This window comes from Etheostoma spectabile, chromosome 5, assembly GCF_008692095.1.
Source record: "Etheostoma spectabile isolate EspeVRDwgs_2016 chromosome 5, UIUC_Espe_1.0, whole genome shotgun sequence".
Taxonomy (NCBI): domain Eukaryota; kingdom Metazoa; phylum Chordata; class Actinopteri; order Perciformes; family Percidae; genus Etheostoma; species Etheostoma spectabile.
The window spans coordinates 5,518,394-5,530,020 of record NC_045737.1 but is presented as its reverse complement, the minus strand read 5'-3'; the positions used below and the strand labels follow the sequence as shown (position 1 = coordinate 5,530,020).

Genomic DNA, 11,627 nt, shown 5'->3' with positions numbered 1-11,627 from the left:
TTAAACTTTGCTTTTTTCCCCTAACACTCACATCTATCAAAATATTCAATCTCCTGACAGACAAAAATAAACATAACCTTTATTTTTGATGGTTTTGATTTTTATGGCTTGGATGTGTATCATTGTGTCTACAGTTTAAATCTTTCCTGTGTGCGTGTGCGCGCATGTCAGCGTGTGTGTGTGTGTGTGGGTTGGGTGTGCTTTCTCTTGTTTATATCAGTCCCTTCACACACAGTTGTACCACATTACCACTCTGTGCAACATGCAGAATGTAAGATACATTTCTTCATATTGAACCTTTTGTTTTCTGGAGATGTGGGAACTCTTACCCTTCAGAATGGATTTGGGGATGTTTAAGTTGGGACTGTTGTAAACACCAGACACAGGACAGTCTAATTTGTAAGAATATCTATAGTAGTTGTTGAATGAAATAAATCTGGATAGTTTGAGTAACTCGTCACAAATGGAAACTTGTAGCTAAACATTTGTTTTGACATTTTATTAGAGATTTGACAAATGATATTGAACTTATCGATTTTGTCTCTGCAATTTCCTGTACTCTACACTTGTTTGCTTTCCATGCTGTAGACTTCACATTGTCAAATTGTAACATGAATAAAGATGGTGCCACTTTTTACTGAACCAATTTGCATTTTTAATGAGCATGCTTATTGAAATGTCTTTTGCAAAAACATTGCAGCTGGATACGTTTGCTGTGCACAGATGGCATTTAGGCAAAAAGCTTATGTAAATTATTTTAGGCAACAGTACATCTGCCATCTAATGAAGGCTACGCCTATTAATTTTCTTTATCTGTAAATTATTTTCTGGATCTCAAAAGGGTAAAAAAAATTATGTGTGTGTGTGTGTGTGTGTATATATATATATATATATATATATATATGTAATATATGTAATATATATATATATATATATAAATATATGACAAAGAAAATCAGCAAATGTTTAACTTAAAGCTAGAACCTGGTGGTTTTACTTAAGAAGAAAAAATACTTTATTGTTAAAATTGTTTGTACGTTCTCTATTCTTCTGTGGTCGACCAACCAATCTCTTGTTACATTGTGGAAACCTGACTTCATTTAACTGGTACGTGTTAAACTTTCACGGTTACTGAATGGATTGTACTTTTAAAATCAGGCCGTCAATGTAGTAATTATTATTGGATAACAAAAACGAGGCATTGGTTTAATATTGCTGTTCCCTGTGTAAGTCCATGGTCACAGTTCTACTCTAATGAATACAAGACTGAACTTCTCTTTATAATATGTAGCACTCAACACCAGTGCTCTTCATTTCAGAAAGCCCATCCAGTCTATCATGTTCTAGCTGCAGGTAATTGGATCCATGGTGAGCCGTGGGTTGTTTTTTTTAGTAAATTATGCTATCAACAAAAACGGAGGAAAAAAAATATGTGTTTTCCGGTTTCTTCTCTTGGCTTCTTATGATTGGTTTATCAGCCTGTGATGAGCTCACAACTAAGGTTCTGATTGGTCAACAGCTGGAAATCAGGTAGTAGAAACGAGCAAGACGAGCTTGTCGTAGACCTCACAGATACTTTCCCTTCATTCGTCGGTAAGCTAAGTAAAACATCCCTTTATCGAGATGAATATGAACGTTAGTTGTCGCTAAGCAGGAAGTTTGTCTCGAAAAACAAAAATACAAGTTGTGAAAGTATTGTCCGTGTTATTGAGAAAGTCGGTTACTCACGTGCACTTTGCTCTTCCAGTTTTCAGTAAAACGTAAACATGCCCCTGGCTGTATATTGACCCACGTACAATACAGCTCTTAAGTTAAAAAGAAGTAATTTTTTTGATTTCAGTCTGGGGAGTAAATCATGGGACTCACCTCAGATAGAGCAGTAGGAAATGAATTTCATTCAGGAGGCCGCTATGTTTGTGCGTCACATTCATGGTCACATTATCCTATTATCAGCCTGATAGGGAACACATTAACACACCGCTGTTGGACACTTGAAGTAGATGGACAAGGCTAGGCAGCTTTTAGAGAGGTTGAAAAGAATATAATTTAGTTCTTTTGGTTTTAATAATGGGGTTGGTCAGAGATGGTTCTGTTTGTGGGGCTTTTATGTTTTGTGCACTCTACATTTAGTTATACAGCGCCTACATGAGATGAACAGTCCGACCCTAAAAAACACTGTTAAGGGGGGGTTTGAAAGCCAGCACTGATTATCTTTTTTTTTTAAAGAAGTTCTTGCTTCGTTAAGCTTACATTTTCTTTGAGAATTACTTGATAAAGCATGGAGCTAATCTTTAAAATGGCACTTCCCCAGAGATGTATGTAGGATATTCCCTCGTACCCGCTCTTAAGAAGCTGCTCCTGAAGTCGGATTAGAACCAATACTTCTCAAGGTTTTATTTCCAAACGTGATAGTGTTTTATGTGGTTAAAAGGTCATTATTTTTATAGTAATCTCCTTTTTTTTGATGTACGGACTGCTAGGGAATGTATTTCTATTTATACACCCTATACTTGTGTGCCTACTTGTGTCCTGACAGGTGTGTTTCTTCTCCATATAGTAGTATATCGTCCATCATGGAGCCACCTCTGTTTCCCCGTGAGTCGGGGCAGTTCATAGCAGAGCGGAGTCGAGATGTGTTTGTGGAGGAGGAAGGAGTGCAGAAGGTGGCCGAGATGCTCTACAACCTCCGACACAGTGACGATCTGACCGCCAGTGCCTGGAAGAAGGCAAATCCATTGGCTCCAGCGCCCACCTCTGACCAGGGGAGTCTGTCAGAAGCCATCCAGAGAAATAGATTATTAGTATACATGAGAAGCACATACAAAAATGTGTTCGGTGGCAACAGCAATAACGGATTGCTAAGGTGACCGCCATAACTACAACAGAAAACTACCTTCTCCTCCTCAAAGAAAATCAAAATACAACTGGGTCTTTATAAAGAAATCTGCCAGTCTGCCTGCCGTATATCATTTTGTGACTTTGAGGGGAAAATTGGACCTGGGCAATGGCGTTAATAAAAATGGCATTCTTATCACATTTAGTCTCGTTTGCTGTTCCATGTCATTTATAATCATCAGATGGAAAATCAAACAGTTTCAGAAACATTTAAAACTTCCTCGTAGCTACTTTAATGAAAAATGACAACGAATGAATGCAAAGCACATATATTGAAAATAATGTAATCACAGCTTACGAGTGAATTACCTTCACCCCCTCTGAGCCCACACAGCTTCAGTACATCCCATGATGGAACACTGACAAAGGTATCTCCACTAAATGAAGGCTTCAAAGTGAAGAAACCTTTAGAAGTCTCAGGTTTCCAGCCTTTTTCTGCTCTTTTAATAATTTGGGGTTTTCTACGTTTGCAGGCCTTAAACTGGGTGTTTGTGGTAGACACCATGAACTTCTCCTTTTGGCCAGATGAAGAAACTCAGCAGTGTGAGGTGACCTATAGAGGAACCACGCACACAGGCTACATGACCCTTTGTGCGGCTGTCACCAGGGCCATAGAGGAAGGTGAGAGCACGTTAAAAGGATTAATTTAGTTTTTTGCTGGGTTAAATTGGTGTTACATCGACATATTTTTGGTTTAAAAATAACACATTGTTTTAATAGTACTTTGATTTAGCTTGCACACCACTGAGTTGAGGCATCATAGCTGTTACAACATTTTTGCAATATTTATCATACTTACACAGAAAATAAACCAGATTACTAAACCAGAGTACCAAACAAAATCAAGCTGGGTCATAGAAATGTCAGAATTATGAAAAAAAGTTAAGGCCATGCTTTAACAGTTACATGACATGTTAGCCTTTTTATAGATTGAGTCATCATTTTGTTAGCAGCTTCATCTCTGGAGAGAAATGTGTATAATCAAAGCCCCTTTTTAGGTCTCTTTTGTTCCTCTTTTCTGTGTTCTTTTTTGTAGTGCACTGCTATTACCATGTATTGTGTATGTGCCCTTTACTTGAACTTGGACTGCTGGGAAATTGCTTGTAGCTCTGCATGTGCCTGTGCATCATTCATAATTAGCATGAATGACTCCGGATATGAATCTATTATGTCTCGTATGGAATAGTGCTCTCAATGTGTGGTCGATGTGGCCTTTACAATTACCCGAGAGTCTCTCAGAAAAGCTCAGGTAGCTTTCCTCCAGAGTGTGAATCTCAAGGGTTGACAGTGTGTTATCAGAACAAATAATGTCTTTGGAGTCACTTAGGAGAATTGGCAGCTGTGGAGTTATATTCCTGTTATAGTAACACGCCATAACTTTATAACTTAGTAGCTTAAGTGTCCTCTTTCTGTCCAGTAGTTCTTGTCTTAAGATAAATCCACCAAGTTGCTTTTACATTCCAGAGGCAGTAGTGGAACGTAACTAAGTACATTTACCTGAGTACACATTTGAGGTACATGTTATGCCACTTTATACTACACCGCTACATTTCAAAGGGAAATATTGTACTTTTAGGTAGTAATCAATTTGCATAAAAAAATAATATTATAGTATAAAATAGTATTATATAAATTATCCACAGTTGGTATAACGTTGACAAACTCCAACATTAAAATGCTCTCACATGTAGTAGTTAAGGATAACAACTGAGTAATAGAAAATATAATTATAATATTACATTACGAAAGGAGCCCTTCTGCATAATAAGAACTTTTACTTTTAATATTTTAACTTTTGATCTTTTACTGAAGTACATTGTACACTTATCCCATGGCTTCAACCACAACCTGCCAACACTGTGGATTTACAGCAGTTTGTTCAAATGCTAATGTAAGATGAGATTTAGTTTGTGAATTTTAAGTTAACATATTTTAATATTTAATATTTTAGTTAATTTAGTTTAGGGTTACTGAAATGAATCACATATTTCCATCATTTGGATATTTATAGTGTATTCTGTTCCTTGAGCTAACAAAGGAGCTACATAACACTGTACCCTGCCTGTTATTCAGTTAGCGGAGGGATATGAGGAGATGCGGAAGCGTGTTTTGTTATGAGTCTTGAGTTGTTCTACGCTGGAAGGAGTGTCATTAAAAAGTGGACCAAGTTACACAGTCAAAGCAGTCTCCGTGCTCTTACTCTATCCACGCCCCAAAAGTACTTGTATGTAATAATAACAAGTCAACGCTAACAATCACTAGCGTTACACTAACACACTTCTGTAAAAAATGTTAACCACGCATTCAAAACAGAATGGATTTCAGTCTGGTGCATTTCAAACCATGCTAAATGCAATTTCAGCTGAAAACCCGAGCAGGTGTCTTGTTTTAGACTTTTAGTACATGTATTTATAGATGGTAGATAGCAGGTGCATGGCAAAAAAGGAAATCAAATGGGATGATGAAAACATGTGGCCTGATGATGGAGAGAGGCAGGATTAGTCACACAATTCTTTGTTACTATTACATACCTTAGGTCTGTAACTTTTTATGTCAATTATGTAAATAACTACAGATAAAATAAAAATAAAAAAAATGTATATGTGTGAAAGAATTTTACTTTTCTTTTAAGAAAATGTTGATTAGTGTGAAGTCACTCAAACTATTCAAACTGTAAAGATGAAAAGTTTCTTATTTCTGCATTGGTGTTTGATGCTATTGTTTTTGGTCTCAGTGTGTTCCGAGGGACAGTGTGTGTTGTCTAGATGAGGATTGTTCAAAATGTTTCGCTGCACTGACCCGGTTTTGAGACGTGCAAGTAAAGGATCTGAAGACTTCTCCCACCACTGTCCACAGGTATACCCATCACTGATCCGAAGTACTTCTCTCAGATGAGTGTGGAGGAGTTGGGACACGTCCTTCGATCAGACAATGAAACACCCATGCCCATGCTGCAGGAGCGTCACCAGGTTCGAACTTATCATCTTAATGTCCCGTATCCATCAAAAATCATCAAAATCCGCAAGATGCTTTGTTGATTTTACATTTTAATCCCAATTATACATTTGTGCCTCGTGTTTTTACTTTATGTTTAAAACTTCACAAAAGTGTAGTGTTTGAAACTTCTGAATGCAACGTTGGCTTGAACCCCGGGAGACTCGGCACACACGTAGCACAAAGCAAAAGCAGTGCTACAGACTCTGAACAAAGAAGGTACACTGAATCGAAAACTAGCGTTTTATTACTTCCCTACATAGCACATTACGTATCTGAGATTATATTCTTCCTGTGTTTTTGTCTTTCTTTGTGATAGTTACATACATATTTACAAGTGAAAATAATTCATGAAACTCTAACCATTTTCCTTGACAGGTTACAGTTTAAATAGATTGTTAACAGTCTTTTAGATTAGATTAGATTATACTTTATTCATCCCACAGCGGGGAAATTTCCTTATTACAGCAGCAGCATTTTCTACAATAAGAGCAAAAACAAACAAATACTTTGTTTCATATTAACTAAGAAAAAAAAAGAGATTTCTTTTTTTTGGGGGGGAGGTTAAGATGATTTTTTTGGGGCATTTTCTGCCTTTATTTTTGACAGGACAGCTGAAGACACGGAAAGGGAGAGAGAGGGGGAATGACATGCAGCAAAGGGCCGCAGGTCGGAGTCAAACCCGGACCCGCTGCGTCAAGGAGTAATATAAATATATATATATATATATATATATATATATATATATATATATATATATACCAACCAAAAACATACATACACGACCAAAAAACAGACTTTAATGCTCATGTAATATTCTCTGTCAGTGTTACATTATTAGCTAAATGTATTCCCGTTATGAAAAGTGGAAAATTAAAGTATTCAAATTGAAACCATCACATTCTGAATCTTTCTAATAAGGTGCTGACTGAAGGCGGCCGCGTGCTGCTGGAACACGGCGGAAGCTTCCGGAGTTTTATCAGCCGAGCTGGGAATGACGCCCGGAAGATGGTGGAACTCGTCGTGGAGAAGATCCCTTCCTACAGGGACGAAGCTACACACGAGGTTAGAAAGAGGGATTAGGTTGTGGAATATTTCATGCTTGGAGAAACTGTGGATAAAAAAGCAGTCATTTCCACAAAGCATTTTTGCATTTTTTATGTTTTTACTAATCCCCAATCTTTTAGATAGTACATGACAATAATTAACTACATCTCAGATACAAAAATAATGATAATTTCTGGTTGGATAGGTGTCTGTTTAACATCTAATTGTAACTTCCACATTTGGCAAAAAATAGCTATGAGGCAGAGTCAATGTGCACGTACAATGAGTGTAATAGAAAAATGTATGCATTTGGAGAACTTAAGATGAATTGTGACGTGAGAGTTCCATCTCCTGGCCAAAGACAGTGTGACAATAATGCTCGGTTCATATTTATACAGTGGGTGAAGGAGCACATTATACTTTTTACACATACACTATTGCCATGATACTGTCTTTGTGGAAGAATATCTGTCTATTACCAAATAGCAACGGATCAGACAGCACATATGGTATGAGCAGAGTGTAGAGCTGCCCCATTGTTTGTTTTAGGGCAAGAGGATCTCATTCTACAAGCGAGCGCAGATCCTGGTGGCCGATTTTTGGGGCGTCATGGAGGCCAGAGGAGAGGGGGACATCATTGACATGGACTGGCTCACCATGTTTGCAGACTACAGAGTCCCCCAGGCTCTCGTCTACCTCGGAGCGCTACGATACTCTGACGCACTGATGCAGGCGCTGAACAACGGTGAGACAGGAGTATATGTGTGCATGTGTTTCTCTGGTCATAAAGATATTACCATTTAGAAGCAGTAAGGTATAATCTCTCTCTGTGTGTTATGTGTTTTTCTCTCAGGCGAGCTGCTGAGTTCAGGGGACAGGAGAGAGGTCGAGATCCGAGGTTGTTCGATTTGGTCTGTGGAGCTGATCAAAGACCGCCTTTGCAAGCTGGTGCAGGAGAGAGACGGACAGACCTGCACCGTCAACTCGGCAGTCATCGACTTCTACCTGTGGCCTTATGCCAAGCAGCACCACAAAGAGATGGCCCACATTCCCATACACCACACACGCTGTATTTACTACTGACGAGCTGGCTGGAAGCATTACATACAGTAGGCTGCACTTCTCAGTGTGCAGCCTTGGCATCGGTGCCTTTCCCTGGGAGAAAGCCAATCGTGTCTCTGTGCCAGATATATGTACAAATGAGCTTCTCTGTAGCTGTAATGGAAACAGGTGTCAAGCTTGTTGGTCTATGTGGGTAGTAGCACCGTTATCCATTCGCAGTCAATTAAAATGTTTACTGTTGTTGACATGGAACATTTTCAAACAAACATCTCGCTGTAATGAAGAGCAGGTGATCATATGCTGTATGTGACCATTCAATGATTGAATGATGTGGACATACACATTAACAACAATGAAAATAAAATATTTTGAATAGATATTGTTAAGTTGCGTCTTTTAGAGGAATGTTGCAACAAATTAATTTCCTAAAGCAGGACAAATGTCTGCAGGGAAAATCCTAAAGGAAGGAAGTTCTTTTTAATGTTTCAAAAGATTTAAAATGTGGATAATTGCAGTGTTATTAAATAAGAAAGACTATTTGTGTGAGAAACATGTAGCATGGATGGCTACTTTATCAAAAATGGTTGAAATTAGGTTAATGTAAACTTTAAAAAAAATTATTTAGCTGAAAGTACAGTATTTGGAGGCATATATTGTTTGTGTGGAGAAAGAAGAGAGGAAATGGAAGAAAGGGCTGGAGAAGAAGCAGCGGTCTTAGATAAATATACCAGAAATATCATATAAGACAAACTTTCCCTTGGGGGAGATTGGACTGGAATGACATATGGTCAACTGGTAATGAATACCATATGATAATGTAAGAGAGTTATCTTACGAAAATGTTGTTGGAGAACATTTTTGAAAATGTATATATAGTATATATATATATATATATATATATAAATAACTTACATTATATTTGTAAATTTGAAAAAGGAACAAATGGGGGCCTCTAAATGTTCAATATCAAATAATTAAGTCATTAAAAAATATAATCATTAATAAATGGGTGGCAGTAGCTCAGTCCGTAGGGAGTTGGGTTGGGAACCGGAGGGTCACTGGTTCAAGTCCCCGTTTGGACCAAAAAGTATGGAGTGTGGGCTGGTGGCTGGAGAGATGCCACTTCACCTCCTGGACACTGCCAGGTGCTGTTGAGCAAGGCACCGTACCCCCCTCCACCCGCTCAGGGCGCTGGTTCAGCTGGCAGCCCACTCACTCTGACATCTCTCCATTAGTGCATGTATAGATCCTGAGCGTGTGTGTGTGTGTGTGTAGTTCAGGACTGTGTGTGGTTACTAACAAAGTGTGGACACAGAGTGGGAATTGTAATTTCCCCATTGGGGATTAATAAACAGATTAAAATTAAGTACAATTTACAAAAGAATCAAATTGTGAAATAATGTATTCATTTACTACAACTTTGACCATTATTATTATTATTATTATTATTATTATCGAGTTCATTTTTCCTTTTTTTCTTCTGGTTACGTTTTGTTTCTACATGCTGTTGATGTAGGCTACGTATATACATAATATCAGAGGGTGGCGCTGTTGCCTTCACGTACCACTCGGTTCTCCCTCTATGAAGACTCTTGAACACCTCATCTGCTTTCCTTGACTGCTGCCGCTCAGCAGCGGCGGTTTCCCGGGCAACCGAGGAGCGACAACAAACCGGAGATGGGTCCAAGTTCACAACACGCCAAATAAGACCGGGGGCGACAGTTAAAAACAAAGTCAATATTACACGGTTTGTTTTGGTAAAATGTAGATTATTGGCTCATGTTTATTTCGTACCTAACACGTTTAGGAGCTCGAATTAGAAAGTGTCACCACCACTCAGCTGTGAGACGCTGGGATGAAGGTGAAACTCTATTAGCTAACGTTAACGTACGCTAACGTACATTAACGATAGTTATTCTCAGTAACGTTAGCTACACTTCACCATGAGCGAGGAATGTGTCAGGGTGGCGGTCCGTATCCGCCCCCTGCTTCCCAAAGAAGTCCTCCACAACCACCAGGTGTGTGTGCGGGTGGTGCCGGGCTCCTCACAGGTGATGCTCGGCTCAGACCGACTCTTCTCATTCGACCACGCGTTTGTACCGACAGCCAGCCAGGATGAGGTGTACGAGTCCTGCGTCCAGCCCCTGGTGGAGTCCCTGCTCGACGGCTACAACGCCACCATCTTCTGTTATGGACAAACAGGGTCAGGGAAGACGTACACACTTGGAGGGGGGCACCTGGGTAAGTTGCACAGAGCACAGGTGGTAATTTTCATCACTAATATGAGTTTAGAAAGTTCCAGAGTCTTTGCTTAGGGTACAGAGATTGACTGCTTAGTTAGACTGTTTGGGGAAAATGACAGAGGGAGCTGCTGACTTGGAACTTAGAAAATATTTTCTCTGGGGTTCAGGAGCTTGTTTATTGTAGGGTGGAAATGTATAATAAAAGCTAGTCTGATGAGAAAAATATGGCAGTTTTTTGTGTATTGTGTCAAAGCCAAAGTGGGCATCTGAAGGCCAAAGCAAGCTTTTCTGAGCAGTAAATTGCAGTGGCCCCATGATAACCTCTTACAGATGTACTAGGGAACAGAACCCAAAAGGTCACGTCTCATGTTTCACTCTCTGGTCCTTGCAACTGCTCTCATCGAGTCAGCTCCCCCTAACTTCAGTTTTATAAGCGAGAATAGAGTGAATAAGAAAGGAGGTGGAGTCGCCATTTTGTTTAATGACTCATTCCACTGTACGCAAATATGTTATGGAAATTTTGTTTCTTTTGAATATGTTGCTCTTCAATTAAGATCTTCCCCTCAAGCGATATTTCTAAATATCTACAGGCCACCTAAATATTGTGCAACCTTCATTGATGACTTCACTGAACTGCTGTCTATAATCTGTATTAACTTTGATTGTGTAATCATTGCGGGTGATTTTAACATTCATGTTGACAACCCCCAGGACAGGGGGACCAAAGAACTGTGTTGTGTTTTTGAGAACTATGGACTGACTCAGCATGTGACGGAGCCCACGCACAATAAGGGGCACACTCTGGACTTGATTGTCTCCAAGGGTCTGAACATTTCCAAGGTTGTGGTGACTGACGTTGCTCTCTCTGATCATTCCTGTGTTTTCTTTAACGGCACTATCTCTGTGCCCAAAAGTGTCCAAACAAAGATAATCAGAAAACGGTATATCACTGAAAACACCAGTGAAACATTTATACAGCTTTTCTCCTCCACACCCGCCCTCTCTGGGCTCTCTGGGCTAACAGTGACTGAGCTTGTAGATAATTTCAACTGTAAACTTACAAATGTTATTGATGCCATTGCTCCCACTAAGGTCAAAGTTGTCTCTGGTAAGAAAAGATCTCCATGGAGAAATGTCCTACTGGTGAGAACAGAAAAAAGAGAGTGTCGAAAAGCTGAACGAAGGTGGCGAAAAACAAATCTCCTGGTACATTATAACACCTATAAAGAGACTACCTCACATTTATACTTTGGAACTGAGGAATGCAAGAAGGTCCTTCTTCTCTGATATTATCTCTAAAAATAATAATAATTCACGTGCTTTGTTTCCTACTGTTGATAGGTTAACAAACCCTCCAGTACCAGTAGCATCTGAACTTTTATCTAC

The 11,627-nt window shown here is 39.2% G+C and overlaps 2 protein-coding genes across 5 annotated transcripts in view; both read left to right on the top strand.

Moving 5' to 3' along the window:
* Nucleotides 1-1,478: 1,478 nt before the first annotated feature.
* Nucleotides 1,479-8,375, top strand: qng1 (Q-nucleotide N-glycosylase 1). 3 transcript variants are annotated; one of them, XM_032515102.1, is made up of 7 exons: nucleotides 1,479-1,593; nucleotides 2,537-2,762; nucleotides 3,369-3,516; nucleotides 5,752-5,864; nucleotides 6,811-6,954; nucleotides 7,486-7,681; nucleotides 7,790-8,375. In XM_032515102.1, the coding sequence occupies exons 2-7, from the start codon at nucleotides 2,574-2,576 to the stop codon at nucleotides 8,017-8,019; spliced, it is 1,020 nt and encodes a 339-aa protein (XP_032370993.1). In that variant the 5' UTR covers nucleotides 1,479-1,593; nucleotides 2,537-2,573; the 3' UTR covers nucleotides 8,020-8,375. The 3 variants fall into 3 exon arrangements, with proteins under 3 accessions (XP_032370993.1, XP_032370994.1, XP_032370995.1); XM_032515103.1 differs by having other exon boundaries at nucleotides 1,503-1,593; nucleotides 2,558-2,762; XM_032515104.1 differs by having other exon boundaries at nucleotides 1,512-1,593; nucleotides 2,561-2,762.
* A 1,261-nt stretch (nucleotides 8,376-9,636) lies between these two features.
* The window catches only part of LOC116688892 (kinesin-like protein KIF27), a 14,750-nt gene continuing 12,759 nt past the window's right edge, over nucleotides 9,637-11,627 (top strand). Inside the window, exon 1 of one of the 2 annotated variants that reach the window (XM_032515070.1) lies at nucleotides 9,637-10,239. In XM_032515070.1, coding sequence (XP_032370961.1) covers nucleotides 9,942-10,239 — 298 coding nt within the window. In that variant the 5' untranslated portion in view covers nucleotides 9,637-9,941. The remainder of the gene's footprint in view (nucleotides 10,240-11,627) is intronic. The other variant, XM_032515068.1, reaches the window with a different exon arrangement.

What these genes read in the sequence shown, in the direction of transcription:
- qng1 (XM_032515102.1), top strand. Translation starts at nt 2,574, where the DNA reads ATGGAGCCACCTCTGTTTCCCCGTGAGTCGGGGCAGTTCATAGCAGAG. An exon ending in CAGCGCCCACCTCTGACCAG is followed by an intron (nt 2,763 to 3,368) that starts GGGAGTCTGTCA and finishes CTACGTTTGCAG; the next exon opens with GCCTTAAACTGGGTGTTTGT. An exon ending in CACCAGGGCCATAGAGGAAG is followed by an intron (nt 3,517 to 5,751) that starts GTGAGAGCACGT and finishes CACTGTCCACAG; the next exon opens with GTATACCCATCACTGATCCG.